Source organism: Arvicanthis niloticus, unplaced genomic scaffold (genome assembly GCF_011762505.2).
Source record: "Arvicanthis niloticus isolate mArvNil1 unplaced genomic scaffold, mArvNil1.pat.X pat_scaffold_531_arrow_ctg1, whole genome shotgun sequence".
NCBI classification, from domain to species: domain Eukaryota; kingdom Metazoa; phylum Chordata; class Mammalia; order Rodentia; family Muridae; genus Arvicanthis; species Arvicanthis niloticus.
The window spans coordinates 52,210-70,703 of record NW_023046159.1 but is presented as its reverse complement, the minus strand read 5'-3'; the positions used below and the strand labels follow the sequence as shown (position 1 = coordinate 70,703).

The window sequence follows — 18,494 nt, the reverse complement described above, 5'->3', positions numbered from 1 at the left end:
TTCCTGTTACAAAACAAACACCTACATGAATTAAGGGATTGCTTACCCACTTAGTAACATTCCTCTGGAATGAACAATGTTAGCTTTATGTTTTTTTTCATTTTTAATTTCTGAGAACCATGTATTAAAATATTGATTACATGTTCAATTTTTTATATTAGTATAATAATATCCCACTGTAGCCACCACAGCTTGGTTCCTAGATCATGACTGGCATGTGAATAAAAAAATAGAGTGACACAGACAATGTACTAGAACATCTTGATATGTGGGATATTTTCACTCCTGATGAAATTAGAACTATCCTTCACGCATCCTCCTGGATTTTATTGATGATCAGTCTCAGGTTGCAGTCCTCTTGGAAGAGAAGCAGTAGGGTCTGTGTTTTTATACACATTGGATACAAATTTTACTTGATATAAAAGAAGTAATTTGTCTGTTAGCATCAGTCTGTGTGTCTTAGGAACTAGAATCCAGATATTAACATGTCACCTTGTCAACCATACAGGCTCACCTCAGAATTAATTCAGTCTGTACACTCACCAGGTTTCTTGCCTTACTAACTGACCTTAAGATGATTTCTCACAAGAACATCAGCTAAATCCAAGAAGCCTTTGTGTTGTGTGTGTGTGTGTGTGTGTGTGTGTTTGTGTTTTTTGTGTTTGTGTTTTGTGTGTGTTTTTGTGTGTGTGCTTACATATATTGATTCTTATTAGGCATCGGCATAAACTTAGAGTGTACAACAAATGTCAATCTAGAAAGAGAACTATATTAACTAATCTAGCTTGCTCTACATTTTCTAGGATCAAATACATAAATGATCTCAAAATACCAGTTTCATATTATTCACCCAAATTTGGAAAAGCCGTTAACTGTGTTGTAATTCCGCAGGTCCTTATTTTCATACTCAAGGATCTCAGATGCAGAGGGAAGAATCCCCAAAGGAATACAGTGCCACTCTGATTTCAGTTTATTACCAAACTCCCCATGACCTTTCCCTAGTCTCGTCAATTTTCCCTTAACTCAGTGAAGGGATAAATTTCATGATTTCCAGAGACACAGATAGTCAGACCTGTAGATTCATATCTGAAGTACCCAGAGGGACCCCAAACACGACAGATAAACTCCTGTGAGAAAACAAGGAACATAAGCTCAACAGTGGAGAATGGGTCTGTGACCTTAGCCCTCCAATCCTGGGGAAACACAGGACCCCTCCCGCTTTCTTTATACATTTCGGGAACTGGAAAAGGCCTTGACTGTTTGCAGGGTGAGGTATGGAACTGAGAGCAGAGTGTGGTGTGCTCTGGTCCTTACAGAAAGGTTCCAGAAGAACGGAAACAGGGCAGGGCTGTGGTTACACCAAGGAAGACGTATTACTTGGGATGAGGAACATAGCACTTCCACCCAGAGATTCTGACATTAGGTCTCTTAAAACAATTTTTGGCAAAGAGGGAGCATGTGGACATTTCAGTCAAGATTAACTTGGCCGGCCGCTCGCCCCTCCCTGCGTCTGAGGCCTGCTGGTAGTGCACCCAGGAGCCCCCCAGACACATTCTGGGGGATCCATAGACCCTAGCCAGCGCTAGCATGCCCCTTCCGCCGCTTGCCCCTCCTGCAGTCTGAGGCCTGCTGGTAAGTGGCACCCAGGAGCCCCCCAGACACATTCTGGGGTCCATAGAAACCCATAGCCGGTGCTAGCACCCCCGTTCGCAGCTCGCCCTCCTGCAGTCTGAGGCCTGCGGGTAGTGCACCCAGGAGCCCCCCAGACACATTCTGGGGATCCATAGAACATACCAGCACTAGCACGCTTCTTCTGCTGCTCGCCCCCCTCCGCCTGAGGCCTGCAGGGTCTGAGTCCCAGACCAGACCTCTACCAGGTCTGCAGTTGTGTGGACCCCGGATTCCACCTGAGACATACTGGAAGGTCCGCTCAACCCAGAGCCACAGAGGAACAACTGAACTCAGAGTGTCAGACAACATACCCTGAGATATCCAAGAGAGACACTGCACCCAGAACAGCAGACATCTAGCTGGACTGCTACCTTGGAGGCACCATATCCTGAGGCATCCTAGAGATACCACTGTAATCAGGGCAGCTGGAAAAAAATCACAAAGACATCTGGACTCCTAGAAGACCAAACACAAGCGAGACAACTGGAAAGACAGGCTTCAATCAGAGACAGAAGTACAGGTAGCACTAGAATTAACCAGATGGCAAAAGGCAGGCGCAAGAACGTAAGCAACAGAAACCAAAGTTACATGGCATCATCAGAACCCAGTTCCCCCATCATAGCAAGCCCTGAACACCCATCCCACACCAAAAGCAGGATTCAGAATTAAAATCACTTCTCATGATGATGATAGAGGACTTTAAGAAAGACATAAATAACACTCTCAAAGAACAGATAGAAACCCTTAGAGAGGAAACACAAAATCCCTTAAGGAATTACAAGAAAATGCAACCAAACGGGAGAAGGAATTAAACAAAACCATGCAGGATCTAAAAATGAAGTAGAAACAATAAAGAAATCACAAAGGGAGAACACCTGGAGATAGAAAACTTAAAAAACGATCAGGAGTCATAGATACAAGTATTACCAACAGATACAAGAGATGGAAGAGAGAATCTCATGTGCAGAAGATACCATGGAAAACATTGACACAACTGTCAAAGAAAATGCAAAATACAAAAAGCTACTAACCCAAAATATACAAGAAATCCAAGACACAATGAGAAGGCCAAACCTAAGGATAATAGGAATAGATGAGGGGGAAGACTCCCAACTTAAAGGACCAGTAAATATTCTCAACAAAATATAGAGGAAAACTTCCCTAACCTAAAGAAAGAGATGTCCATAAATATACAAGAAGCCTACAGAACTCCAAATAGTTTAGACCAGAAAGAAATACTTCCCGCCACATAATAGTCAAAACATCAAATGTACAAAACAAAGAAAAAATACTAAAAGCAGTAGGGAAAAAGGCAAAGTAACATATAAAGGCAGACCTATAAGAATTACACCAGACTTCTCACCAGAGACCATAAAAGCCAGAAGATCCTGGACTGATATCATACAGACCCTAAAAGAACATAAATGTCAGCCCAGACTACTATACCCAGCAAAACTGTCAATCATTATTGATGGAGAAACCAAAATATTCCATGACAAATCCAAATTTACACAGTATCTCAACACAAACCCAGCACTTCAACGGATAATTGGTGGAAAACTCCATCACAAGGAGGGAAACTACAACCTGGAAAAAGCAGGAAAGTAATCTTCCAAAACCGTAAAAGAAGGTAGCTACACAAAATATCTCCACTGCCAATAACAAAATAACAGGAAACAACACTCATTTTTCTTATATCTCTTAATATCAATGGACTCAATTCTCCAGTAAAAAGACATAGACTATCAGACTGACGACTGGATACGTAAACAGGACCCAACATTTTGCTGCATTCAGGAAACGCACCTCTGTGGAAAGGACAGACACTACCTCAGAGTAAAAGGTTGGAAAACAATCTACCAAGCAAATGGTCCCAAGAAACAAGCTGGAGTAGCGATTCTAATATCAAATAAATCAGTTTTCAACCAGAAGTAATCAAAAAAGATAAAGAAGGACACTTCATATTCATGAAAGGAAAAATGTACCAAGAGGAACTTGCAATTCTCAACATCTATGCCCCAAATGTAAGGGCACCCACATACATAAAAGACACTTTACTAAAACTTAAAGCATACATTGCACCCTACACAATAATAGTGGGAGATTTCAACACCCCACTCTCAGCTATGGACAGATCATGGAAACAGAAACTAAATCGAGACACAATGAAACTAACAGAAGTTATGAACCAATTGGACTTAACTGACATCTATAGAACATTTCATCCTAAAACAAAAGAATACACCTTCTTCTCAGCACCTCATGGTACCTTCTCGAAAATAGACCATATAATTGGTCACAAAACAGGCCTCAACAGATACAAAAAGATTGAAATAATCCCCAGCACCTTATCAGACCACCATGGATTAAGACTTGTCTTTGACATGGACAAAAACATCAGAAACCGACATACACTTGGCAACTGAACAATGCTCTACTCAATGATAACTTGGTCAAGGAAGAAATTAAGAAAGAAATTAAAGACTTTTTAGATTTAAATGAAAATGAGGACACATCATATCAAAACATGTGGGACTCATTGAAAGCAGTACTAAGAGGAAAAATCATAGCTCTAAGTGCTCACAAAAAGAAAGTGGAAAGAGCATACATCAACAACTTGACAGCAAACCTGAAAGCATTAGAACAAAAAGAAGCTAGTATACCCAAGAGGAGTAGACGGCAGGAAATAATCAAACTCAGGGCTGAAATCAACCAAGTCGAAACAAAAAGAACTATACAAAATATCAACAAAACCAGGAGCTGGTTCTTTGAGAAAATCAACAAGATAGACAAACCCTTAGCCAGACTAACCAAAGGGCGCAGAGACAGCATTCAAATTAATAAAATCAGAACTGAAAAGGGAGACATAACAACAGAAACAGAGGAAATTAAAAAAATTATCAGATCCTACTACAAAGGCCTATACTCAACAAAATTGGAAAATCTGGAGGAAATGGACAATTTTCTAGATAGATACCAGGTACCAAAGTTAAACGAGGAGCAGATAAACCACCTAAACAGTCCCATAACGCCTAAAGAAATAGACACAGTCATTAAAAATCTTCCCACCAAAAAATGTCCGGGGCCAGATGGTTTCAGTGCAGAATTCTTTCAGACCTTCAAGGAAGACCTAATACCAATCCTCTTCAAGTTATTCCATCGAATAGAAACAGAAGGAACACTACCCAATTCATTCTATGAAGCTACCATTACACTCATACCTAAACCACAGAAAGACCCAACAAAGAAAGAGAACTACAGACCAATCTCTCTTATGAATATTGATGCAAAAATACTCAATAAAATTCTCGCAAACCGAATCCAACAACACATCAAAACAATTATCCATCAAGATCAAGTAGGCTTTATCCCAGGAATGCAGGGATGGTTCAATATTCGGAAATCCATCAATGTAATCCACTACATAAATAAACTCAAAGAGAAAACCACATGGTCATATCACTAGATGCTGAGAAAGCATTTGACAAAATTCAACATCCCTTCATGTTAAAAGTCTTTGAAAGATCAGGAATACAAGGCCCATATCTAAACATAGTAAAAGCAATATACAGCAAGCCAGTAGCCAACATCAAACTAAATGGAGAGAAACTTGAAGCAATCCCACTAAGATCAGGGACTAGGCAAGGCTGCCCACTCTCACCTTACCTATTCAATATAGTACTGGAAGTCTTAGCTAGAGCAATTAGACAACAAAAGGAAGTCAAAGGGATACAGATAGGAAAGGAAGAAGTCAAAATTTCACTATTTGCAGATGATATGATAGTATACTTAAGTGAACCTAAACTTCCACCAGAGAACTCCTAAACCTGATAAACAACTTTAGCAATGTGGCTGGATATAAAATCAACTCAAACAAATCAGTAGCCTTCCTCTACTCAAAGGATAAACAGGCAGAGAAAGAAATCAGGGAAATGACACCCTTCACAATAGCCACGAATAAAATAAATTATCTTGGAGTGAATCTAACAAAGCAAGTGAAAGATCTGTATGACAAGAACTTCAAGTCTCTCAAGAAAGAAATTGAAGAACATCTCAGAAGATGGAAAGATCTCCCATGCTCCTGGATTGGCAGGATTAACTTAGTAAAAATGGCTATCCTGCCAAAAGCAATCTACAGATTCAATGCAATACCCATCAAAATTCCAAATCAATTCTTCATAGAGATAGAAAGAGCAATTTACAAATTCATTTGGAATAACAAAAAACCTAGGATAGCGAGAACTATTCTCAATAATGAAAGAACCTCTGGGGGAATCACCATCCCAGACCTCAAACTGTACTACAGAGCAGTAGTGATAAAAACTGCTTGGTATTGGTACAGAGACAGAAAGGACGATCAATGGAACAGAATTGAAGACCCAGAAATGAACCCGCATACCTATGGTCACTTGATATTTGACAAGGGAGCTAAATTCATCCAGTGGAAAAAGGACAGCATTTTCAACAAGTGGTGCTGGCTCAACTGGAGGTCAACATGTAGAAGATGCAAATTAATCCATTCTTATCTCCTTGCACAAAGCTCAACTCCAAGTGGATAAAGGACCTTCACATAAAGCCAGGTACACTGAAAATATTAGAAGAGAAGTTGGGGAAGACCCTCGAATACCTAGGCACAGGGGAAAAGTTCCTGAACAGAACACCAATGGCTTATGCTCTAAGATCAAGAATCGACAAATGGGACCTCATCAAATTGCAAAGCTTCTGTAAGGCAAAGGACACTGTCAACAAGACAAAACGGCAACCAACAGATTGGGAAAAGATCATTACCAATCCTACATCTGATAGGGGGCTAATATCTAATATTTACAAAGAACTCAAGAAATAGATGCCAAACAACAAAATAACCCCATTTAAAAAATGGGGTACAGAGCTAAACAAAGAATTCTCAACTGAGGAAACTCGAATGGCCGAGAAGCACCTTAAGAAATGCTCAACATCCTTAGTCATCAGGGAAATGCAAATCAAAACAACACTGAGATACCACCTCACACCAGTCAGAATGGCTTAAGATCAAAAACTCAGGTGATAGTAGATGTTGGCGAGGAGTGTGAAGAAAGAGGATCACTCCTGCATTGTTGGTGGGGTTGCAAGCTGGTACAACCACTTTGGAAGTCAGTCTGGCGGTCCTCAGAAAATTGGACATAGCACTACCTGAGGACCCAGCTATACCACTCCTGGTATATACCCAGAAAATGCCTCAACAAATAACAAAGACATATGCTCCACTATGTTCATAGCAGCCCTATTATAATAGCCAGAAGCTGGAAAGAACCCAGATGCCCTTCAACAGAGGAATGGATACAAAAAATGTGGTACATTTACACAATGGAATATTACTCAGCTATTAAAAAATAATGAATTCGAGAAATTCTTAGGTAAATGGATGGATCTAGAAATATCATCCTGAGTGAGGTAACCCAATCACAAAAGAACACACATGGTATTTACTCACTGATAAGGGGAGATTAGCCCAAAAGTTTTGAAACAACAAAGATTCAACTACCAAGACGACATGAAGCTCATGAAGAAGAAAGAACAAGTGAGGATGCCTAGGTCTTTCTTAGAAGGAGTAACTAATACCAAGGGAGCAAATATGGAGACCAAAGTGTGGGTCAGAATCTGAAGGGGGGGTTGTAGGGAGACCATTGTGTCTGGGTATTCATTCCATAGGCAGTCATCAAAAATAGACGCTGATAGGGATGTCAGGATGGGAAAGCTGACAGCAGCCTGATAAGGCTGTCTCCTTAGAGGTCTCTCAGAGTCGGACATACCCAGAGACAGGTACCCACAGCTATCCATTAATAGGATCAAAGTTCCCAATGAGGAGTCAGAGAGTAAATTGAAGGAACCGTGAACCATAAGGGCTGGTGGCCCTGTGAGGAGAGCAAGAATACACAACCAGCCAGAGCTCCCCAGGGTCTAAACCACCAGCCCAGGAGCACATAGGGAGAGACACATGACTCCAGCTGTATATGTAGGGGAGGATGGCCCTGTTGGGCATAGGTGGGAGACAAGATCATTGGTACCCTGAAGGCCTGAGCACTGAGGGGGGGTAATCCTGAGGGTGGGGAGGGAGGCTGGGGGTAGGTGGTAAACACCTTCATAGAGGCAGGAGGAGGGAGGATGGGATAAGGGGTTCCTGGGTGGTAGGGGAAATATGGTAAGGGGATAAAATTTGAAATGTAAATATTATATCAATAAAAGGGGAAAATAGAAAAGCGGTTAGAACCAACATTCTTAATAAAATGTCAGCCCTCTTTAATAAAAAAAAAACAACCTATCTTGATACTAAAATTTGTTTTTGAGAATTGTATATTGCAGAATGATCAACCTTGGTGTATCTTACTCAACAAGCAAGCTGGGCAGACCTGCTCAAACCTCTGAGGTCCGTGAATTCTATCTGGAGGCAGCGAAGACACAGCATCAGAGGATTGTCAACTTGCACTCCCCCCCCACCCCTCTTCTAATATCTCAACGCCATAATCAGCTTGAAGAAGCTAATGATGAGTCAGCGCCCCTATTCCCTGGGCATGGGGACTAAGGTGGTAAATGTTGGGCTGTCTCCCTAGGAAAAAGTAGTGGTTTTGTCGGAATAGAGAGGATTAGCTAGGGTTTATTGCATAGCCATAACCTATTAGTAGAAATCTGTATAATTAATATCAAGATGAAGATATAAATTCTTAAATGGCACCAATTTACTTTGTTTACAAATTTTAAGGTTTTCATTGGCATGAGCTTTTTAGTGATATAAGAGTGAGATGAATATTGTTACTCTCATAGGCATTGTACCAGTATAACACACTTAGGAATACAAAGCTTAGACCCAGTCCTTCTTTAACTTTTTAACTGATTTGAGATGGTCAGCCTGTGAGTTAAGGGACTATAGCAAATTCATGACTTGGAGTTTATTATAAGGGTGTTCTCTATGTTTTATTTAGAAATAGCTGAGTGGAGTTAACAGGCAACACGCCAGATTACCTTACATGGATAGCTGGTTTTCAAAACATCAGAAATCCTTAGAATTGACATGACAAACATTTCAGTATTAATGTTCATTTTCATTAGAGACCTGTCTGCTCTGGACAGCTTCCTATGTTAAACTCTAAGAAGAAATTGAGCATCCTTGGAGTTACTCCAGTTGTGGTGAGACAGCCACTAGGCAAGGAATTGCCACTTTCCTTCTACAGACAAATTACTGTCCAGAAAAGGACACACTTGCAGAATAGTCGACTGATTATATCTGCCTAGACAGAGTAATCAGCCCTTAATAATTCTGCAGCACTAAGGTCTGTCAGATGATCCTGGGCCAGAAGGCAGAAGAACAGATGCTCCAACGTTTCGAAGTAGAGCGAGTGTCCAGGTGTTCAGAGGTCTCTATAAATTGGCTAAGTTTTAGAAGCTATGCTTGGTGCTTCCCACAATTATAGTCAACTCAGTCATTCTGGATTTCTGATGGGGTTGAAAACTTATAGCTATTTACTTTGAGAGAAAAGATCTGAGTGTATGGTCATCAGCTGACATTCATCCTAAAGCCAAGGAAAAAGCCAGGTTCAGAACTAAGTGTTTTAATTAGGATAGATGACAGAGGTGCTGGTTAGTCAACAAAAGGATGGACTGGGTATTAGGACTATCTTGTACCTCACTGGTACAAATAGGCATAATTATGCTCTAATTGTATTTTGAGAGAAAGTTTCCTTTTAACAGGAAGGGTGATGTGTAGGAGTAGCTAAGGTGGGAGGAGTACTGAGAGGAAGAAAAGGAGTAAGAAGAGGAGAAGAAGAAGGAGAGGAGAAGCTAGGTGATGAAAGAGAGATAGAGGGGGGAAACAGGGAAGCAGATGTTTATGTATCTCCACCAGTCAAATATAGTTGATATATCTAGGTTGGGTAGTGGGTTACACCTCTGATTGAACAATACCAAACTTATAAAGCCTATGATTAACATTTCTTAAAAAAATGTATAAATGCAAAAAGGAAAAGGGGGCATGGGATAGGGGTTTTCTAAGGGGGGGGGAATGGGGAAACGGGATGGTATCTGAAGTGTAAATGAAGATCTAATAAAAAAAAAAAAAAACAAAACAAAAAAAAAAGATGTAACTTTGGAATAGATTCCAGATAGAACTACATTAAAGATAATTTAGAGTAGAAGTCAGATTCCGGATGAACAGGCCCAGACAATCAAGTTATTTAGTGTCCTTTGGATGATCCTGCACCAAATAGAGGTAGACTATTTGGGTACTATTTGGGTATAGAGGTAGTGGGAATGAGACTGGGCCCAAGCTTTGGTATCTTCATCTAGGGACTTGGGGAACACAGAGCCAATCAATTTACATGGTTCTGGAGTCTATAGGCTGCCTCAGTGATAAACTTCAGATAGCAGCTCCTCCACATTCTGTCACATCAGAGACTTAGACCATTGAGAGCAATTCTGTGAACTTTCTAAACAAGAGACCGCCACACAGTGCCCTTTCATTCCAGTTAAGAGATTAGAGTTGACTGCTTAATAGTCTTTCCATGATAAATAGTATCTAAAGCCTGCAGATTCATCCCTTGGCTCTGTGGAGAAACAAATAGTTCAGCTGTAGGAATGAGCTGCTTGCCTCTCCTTTCTAGAGAGTATGTATGTATAGGTTCCATTGTCAAACATTCCTTGAGGGAAAGCTCTAGAATAGGTGGCTGAGTGAAAAGAATACCTAAGAGTGAACTATGGACACACTGCCTTTTTGAGAGCATTGCACAAAATATAAAGTTACTAATGTGAGCTGCACCTAAAAAGGACAGGTGTTGTGGCAAGAAGCCACCACTGCTCCTTCTCAGTGGACTCTGTCTTTAGGCACCATTTCAGAGGTTCCCAGAAGTGCAGTCTCATGTGACCATTTTAGTCTGGATAGAAGGAGGGGAGTGGGTTTTCAGAAGGGAATCCAGGATCTACCGCCTCAGACAATTAAGCTTGGTATGTATCCTAGAGGGTTCCTGAAGTAACTAGTTGTCCACTCAGTAGATTGAGCCTGGGCTGCATTATCCATATAGGAGGACAAAGGAGTCTGAAGTCGGTTTACTGGGGTTCTTTGGGATTAATGCAAGCCTCAGTGCTAACCTGTGCATATGAGTCCCTACCCAGACATATATGTCTCATGACGTGGGGGCCTCAGGGACATTTTGTTAGGTTTCTGAGATTAAAGAAATCTCTGTGATGACATGTGATATGGAGCTCCTCTCCAGCCTTTAGTGTCTGGTGATGTTGTGAAGTTGGCAGCATTATGTTAAAAGCCTGGAATGGAGGTCACCTTGTTCTGACAGTTGAAGTAAGAATTCCGGGTTCACTTCAAACCTTTTTAGGATTGATGTTCCCCCAAATAATATAGCTTCATCCCTTCAGCCTGCCTAGTTGCCAGTGTAACAACCACTTGGCAATAAGTTCCTTGCTTCCCAATTCTGGAGACTATCTAAAATTAATATTTTTTTTAAAAAAGTTTGTGAGGAAAAACTGAACAATAGTTGGCTGTATCAAACTAGTAGCTAATTCTGGACTATGGAAGCATGGGTTGGGTCAGAGTGACCCAGATAATATGGTATTATTAATGATATAACCTCACCAAGTATAGGAGCACCCTCCTGGGAATGAGCCCCTACCACATTTAATCTGGGACTCTGTCCTTAGGCACCATTTCTGAGGTTCCCCAAAATGCTAGATCAGGTGACATTTTCATTCTGACTGAAAGTTGACGACTGGATATTTTATGCTGGATCCCGGACCCACAGGCTCAGACAACTAAGCCACTTCCTGATGGCCTTGGGATCAGGAATCAAACAGGAGCCCCATTACTGGAAAGAGCTTGGCTTCCAGTGTCCATACTGGTGGGCAGCCTGGGGACTGGTTGTTGTGCTTCTCCGGGTTTAAGGCATGCCTCAGTGAGGACTTGGGCATGTGAGTCCCTCCACAGTCATATATCTGGTGACATGGGGCTTCCGGAACGTTTTGTGAGGTCCCTGAAGTTAAAGGAACCTGTGTGCTGACGGGTGATGTAGAGCACCTCGCCAGCCGTTCATTTCCGGTGACTTTGTGGACTCAGCGCCATTTTGTGAGCCATCTGGAAGGGAGGTCGCGGAGCCGAGCCAGTAGAGGTAAGAATTTTGAGTTCATCCCTAAACCTACCAGGATTGAAGGTTTGTACATAATACAGACGCCTCCTTTAGCCTGCTTAGGTCCCAGTAGGGTAACCTGGGGGGAACTAGGTTCTTATTCCTTGATTCTAGAGACTGCGTAAAGTTGCCATTTTGAAGCATGCATGGGGAAAAGCTACGGAACAGTTGGCTGTGTCAAACTAGTAGCTGAGAGTGGACTGTGGAAGGGTGGGTTGGGTCAGTGGGACCCAGATAATACCGTATGCATGGTATATCCTCAGCAAGTAGGGGCAGCTTCGCGGGAATGAGCCCATACCCCATTTCATCCTGGACTCTGTCTTTATGCATCCTTTTACAGGTTCCCAGAAAGGCAGGATCAGGTGACAGTTTTAGTGTGGAGTGAACTCGTGGAGTGGCTGGTTGAAGATGGATCCAGGAGTCATAGGCTCAAAGAATTAATTAGGTTTGTATCCCTTTGGGATCCTGAAGGAAACAGGAGCCTCCTTAGTGTAAAGAACCTCGGTGACAGTTTGCATGTGGGAGGACTTGGGAGCCTGAAGGCCATTTGGTGAGGTTCAGTGAGTTTCAAGCCTGCCTCAGTGCTGACTTTAGGTAATGAGACACTCAACAGCCATCTCTACCTGGTGACATGGGCAATTTGGGAATGTTTTGTGAGGTCCTAATTTTTTTAGGAAATTTCTGGGCTGATTTTTGAGATAGAGTGATTGGTCAGCCTTTTATATCAGGTGACTTTGTGGACTTGGTGCCATTTTGCAAGTCCTCACTGTGCCAGTTGAGGAAAGAATTTCGGGAAAAGAACAAAACTTTTGACACACATATTTCCCCTGAGAAAATATCTCTTCCTGCCCAGGATTTTGTCTTTGGGAAAGAGACATCCCCTATTGTTAGCATAGCTCCAAGTAGAGCTCACTGGTAGGATCTAGATCCTTGCTCCATGATACCTGAAGAGTCAGGATAGTCACTATTTTAAGTTCTTTTGTGAGAGAAGGAGCTGGAATACTATCCTGGGTGAAACGAGTTCCCAGGAATGTATTGTAAAACCTCTGCTTGGGGATGAGGGACCCCACAGCCTCTAGGATGGCAAATGTGAACTCCACCAAACACAGGCCTTTTATGAAATAAGCCTCATCGTCTTCACTCTGTGAGGACTCTGAGCACAGGCACCACTTCAGAAACCAGGGATCAGCAATCATTTTAAAGTAAAAATGGGAGAAGAGAGTGTGTGTTGGTAGCTGGTTTCTACATGGTTATTCTCATACAATCTAGCTAACTTGTATAATTTTCAGAGACTTGAACCAAGTGGGGGCAGTTCTGTGGGGACTGGGCCTGTATCCAAATTCCAGATCTGCATATAGGGAGTTCCAGGACTCAGCATCATCTTGTGATACTCCTTGTAGAAAGACACGCACACCATGTTTGTGTGTGTGTGTGTGTGTGTGTGTGTGTGTGTGTGTGTGTGTCAGCTTACACTAGGCCAAAGGGCTCCATCAGGGTATAAGGTACAATGGGAATGCAGATTTCACTTTTCAGTTAGTATTGCATGGAGTATGCCATGCATTTTGGCATGAGCTGCTTGCTGAGTTCATCTTCTTGCACCATGAACACAGGTGTTTTTAAGGAGTTCCCAGAAGGAGGTTTACATCACATTCAGGGAGGAAGTTAGATCTGAGAGTGGATCATAGAAGCTGCAGTTCAGAGAAAGGGCCACATAACATAATCACTGGGCAGTAATCATGGCCCCAGATGCAGGAATCAGCCTGTGCTCACTGTCAAAGACACAGAAAAACAGTTTTTAATAGTTACATCAGCCCAAGTGGTAGCTTCACATTCAGGCTCTGTAACTTGCCTGTGGGTCTGTTGCTAAGGCCCCTGGCAGGCTACCAGTGTGGATGTCAACTTTTGGGTCATACCCCTTTTGGGGTTACAGATCAGATACCCGGCATAGAAGATGTTTACATTATGAATCATAGCAGTTGCAAAAGTATAGTTATGGAATAGCAACCAAAATAATTTGATGGTTGTGGGTCACCACCACATGAGAAACTCTATTAAACATACTCAGCATTAGTAAGGGTTAAAAATACTGATCAAGAGGGTAGCCAAGTTGTAGTTCAGTGGGTCCATTTGGAGACATGAGCCTCTTCCCTTCCTTTCCCTGGGAATCATTATCTAGGAGACCTTTAGGAAGATTGCAGAGAGGAGTATGTTGTCAGTTAACATGTTCTCTGTGAGTTGGCTGCAGAAGCCTCATCCAAGAGAGAAAGAAAGGGCCAGATAATCAAGCAACATTGTATTCCTTTGAGAGGCTTGCAGCAAAACCCTCTGGGTTGGTAGGAGTGAGCTTCTCCAACTGCAGGAGGTCATTTGGAGGACTCCAAACATTTTGTGTGATTTCTGGAAGTTAGAGAATGCTCCAGTTCTCACTTAAGGGAATGAATCCCTCTCTGCAATACCCACATCTTGGTGCTTTAAGGAGGTGTCATAACAGAGCTTTCATGTTCTGGGAGGGGTGATACAAGCTTTCAGGGTCCAGGTGAGTGTACAGTAGACTACAAAGCCCCTTTCATAACAGAAGGTCCCCACATAAAGCAGCTTCAGCTCTGCTGTCTAGTAGACACAAAGGTTGGGCCCTTGTAGTAATCAGATGCTTGCCCAGTCTGGTTTCCAGCCCTTGGTTATAGTATAGATGGCATTTTTAAAACTTCCTGGGGGAGGCAGGACTTGGTCTCTTCCTGACTCAAGTGTAAGCTGACGGTAGAGTTCAGATGCCCTATACAATGCAGACAGCCTGCGTCAATCCTGTTGTAACGACTGGCTCACCTGAAAGAAACAGGAACCATTATTTTTGGTCCAGTACACCTGCCATAACATTACATGTATATGTAAGGACTTGCAGGACACAGAACATTTTCTTTTTTGAGCTTGTAGACTGCCTTACTATCAGAGTTAATGGAATTCCACATTGCATACAGAGCATCCTTTCTGTACAGTGAGTCGACAGATAATATGTGTTGACTGTTGTGGTGTGTGTTACTGAAGAGTCCTGTAGCTTGAACCAAAATCCTCACCTAACTGGGTGGGATGCTTTCATAGGAGTAAGGTTCTATCCTCCAATGGCACTCAGAATTACATACTTCTTTTTGGATCAATTGAAAAACAGAGGGCCAAGACCCCACAAACTGATATGGCAAGAACCCTTGGAGTCGTAAGTGGAGTAGTCTACTTTGACCTCAGTAGATATAAGGTCAGAACATTTTTCTGAGGTCCATGGTAAAGAGGAGTAGGATGCATCACTAGTCAAGCCAAAATTTAGGGTTAACTAGGGACAGCACACTACATAGTCAAACATTGACACTTTTTTCTCACTTGCTCTCATAAACTTTGTGTCCCTTAAGACACTCACTGTTATACAGATATGCTGTATTATCCCTTCTCTCCCCTCTCCAAGGAAGGCAGGCCTATCTACAGAAGGATATTATCAGAGCAGCAGAGGGAGCCACATAAAGGTTACCAGAGGAGGTGTCCATGGTTTGTATGCAGTCTAGGTGAGTTTCAGTTATGATGGTGAGAACTAAATGTGAGAAAATGTACAAACCCACCCACAGCAAGGGATGCCACAAAACCTGGCCACCTCCCTTATAATTTTCTGGATATTTCTGGGTACGTGGGCATTGTGACTGCGTCTCTGTTATGCTTCCTGATTTGTTGTGATATTTCTCTAGGAGGTGAAGATTTGATCCCAGGGGTGATGTCCTGTTGGCAGAAGAAACGAATTATGGGCAACAAAGATGAGTCCCAGGATTAGCCATATCACAGACATGTATTCTCGGGACTCTATGTGTCCACAGTACAGAACATAGGCACTGTAATGCCTGATAAAGTTCTGAGGGCAACATTCAGAGGCGTTAAGTGGCATGCTTACTTGTACCTTGAGTAGGAAGATGGGATTCTTTGGAGAGATGAGGTCTTGTGTCATCTGCACATAAAGGAAGGTGTCAGGATGAAATCCGTTGAATAAAGCTCATGTGGCCTTAACAAAACCCAATATCACCCCAGATGAGCTCAAGCCATGTGAACAATCCAGGATAACCCATTCAGATAAAAAGGGATGTGCCATTTCTCAGGTGTCATGAAGGAGTGCAAATTGACCAGAGTGGGTATCCATAGTTAAAATCAAGGGTCCCGGGATGATGTATGTCCTAGATTGTATGATTTTCACAGGCCCCACACAAACTTGTCAAATATCTCACACATGCAGTACTGGGTGGAGATGTCTTGCTATACACCCTGTCTTGTTTTCAGGTCACTGGACTCAAGGAGCTGAAAAACCTGGTGAAGAGGCATTTGAGTGGAGCCATCAGAGGGAAGATCTCAGGAGTGTCAGGACTGAAGGTGAGGACTGAAGATGCCCTGCATCAATACGAGAGGGGAAATGTGCCCTACCTGCCCTCCTGTGAGCTCTGAGGTAGATTAGAGACCATAGATGATTTACCTCACCTCAATTCCTCTTCCCACTGTATCTCAGTAATAGGCTCTTGGTTCAAAGAAACATGCCTCAGACCATCAGGCAAAGCAGTATAGTACTGGTCACTGATCAAGGACTGTGTTGGGCAGGTCTGACATCTGACACATCAGGACACAGGAAAACCATTAAATTGTCTCATCTCTTGTAATTTAGTCTGAACACGGGTAGGCACATATACAGCTCTATTAATAACTTTTATTAATTTCCAGAGAGGTGAACACTGAAGTGTTTATTATAGGCCAGGATAAGGGCAGTGTCCAGCCCTTGACACAGAAACTTGAGGGCCCAGAATGATCACACAAGAAACCATTTACCTTAAGTAGGGTTATACCCCACAATTCCTCTCTCCCTTCTTTTTAAGCTTGGGAACTCAGGTACCAACTAGAAGTTAGCATGTATGTGATGTTGTCTGCATCTCTTACAATGATTCCAAAGTGGAAGATAAGAAAAAATCATCCTCTGAGATAGTGTCCTCAGTTCCCGTAGAAGAGCAAAACTATGTATCCTCAGAACTGATAGGGATGCCCATCCTGCAAGTATAAATCAATTGTTCCAACAACCGAGAATATAGACACTCCACGTTCCCTGGCCTCAAATATTCTAATGGTATCCACTAGTTTATCTCCTCTGTGACCAGGCTGCACTCCAAACAGCTGGGTCACTTCCTGTTTCAGGCTCTCAGGATTCTAGGATTGCTTAGAGGCCTTGTCCCACTAGAGGGCTCTACTCAGGAGATTTCAAGAAACATGAAGGCATTTTGAAGGCAGTGGGACATGGTCTGTGATAAAAATCTACTCACCCTCCCCTTTCTCCATCAGGCCTGTGTATCCTCCCTGCTTAGATTGGGAGACTGTCCTTCCTGCCTGTTGTTACCAAGGAAAGTGATAATGGCTGAGCCCCATAACACCCAGTGCTGCAACCTCCAAGACAGTGGTCAGGCCCAACAGGAGTTAGCCAATGCCCAGGCTACCACGGCTGAAGGAGATGAGGAGGAAACAAGCACCACCTCCCATCAGGTGTATGGTGGTGGAATACCAAGTCCTCCCCAGAGTCCTCAGAGAGCTTCCTCTCCCTGTGTGGCACTGGCCTCCATTCCTAGTGGCCCATCTGAGGAAGCTTCCATCAAACCATCAGAAGAGCTGGAAGATCCACTATATTTGTTGCACCATGCACAGTACATAAAGGTGTATGACTTGGTGGAATTTCTGCTTTGCAAATATCGAATGAAGGCATTCACTACCAAAGCAGAAATGCTGGAGTGTGTTGGTAGAGCATATGATGAGTACTACCCTCTGATCTTTAGTGAGGCCTCTGAGTGCTTGAAGCTGGTCTTTGGCATTGATATGGTAGAAGTGGACGCCTCTGTCCACTCCTACATCCTTGTCACTGCCCTGGGGATCACCTATGATGGGATGCTGACTGATGTTCAGGGTATGCCCAAGACAGGCCTCCTCATAGTGGTACTGGGTGTCATTTTCATGGAGGGAAACTGTGTCAGTGAGGAGATTATCTGGGAAAAACTGAATAACATAGGGTTGTGTGGTGGGAGGGATCCTTACATACATAAAGACCCTAGGAAGCTCATCTCTGAGGAGTTTGTACAGGAAGGGTACCTGGAATACAGGCAGGTGCCCAGTAGTGATCCTCCTACCCATGTGTTCCTCTGGGGCCCCAGGGCCTTTGCCGAAACCACCAAAATGAAAGTCTTGGAGTTTTTTGCCAGTATTGCTAAAACTCACCCCACAGCCTACCCTGAAAGGTATGCAGAGGCTTTGGAAGATGAGATAGACAGGGTCCAGATCTGGATCTATCAACGCATGCTTCAACAGGTCTGACCTGGGCACATCCTAGTTCACTGGCAATTCCCTTCTAACATCAGGTCAGACCAAGCCACTAATCGAGTATTGTACCCTCACTTTAGAGCTGGTGGGAGGAGACCATGGAGCATTCTACTTTTATTCTGTTTAGGTCACTTTAGGATTCTTGTTCTTCCAAATTGCTAACACAATTACTACCAGGTCCACTAGTTTTAAGTTTCAGTCATTTGTAGTTCATGCACTGTTGTTTTTCCTGGTTTGAAGAATTTCATTATTTTGAAAACAAATTAGAATGACTTCTGTCTTAATTTGTAA

The 18,494-nt window shown here is 42.6% G+C and overlaps 1 protein-coding gene across 1 annotated transcript; it reads left to right on the top strand.

The window, feature by feature from the left end:
* Nucleotides 1-17,214: 17,214 nt before the first annotated feature.
* Nucleotides 17,215-18,197, top strand: LOC117702174 (melanoma-associated antigen 10-like). The gene has a single exon (XM_034493459.2). It carries the CDS (start codon nt 17,250-17,252, stop codon nt 18,195-18,197), a length of 948 nt encoding a protein of 315 aa, XP_034349350.1. The 5' UTR covers nt 17,215-17,249.
* The last annotated feature ends 297 nt before the right edge of the window (nt 18,198-18,494 follow it).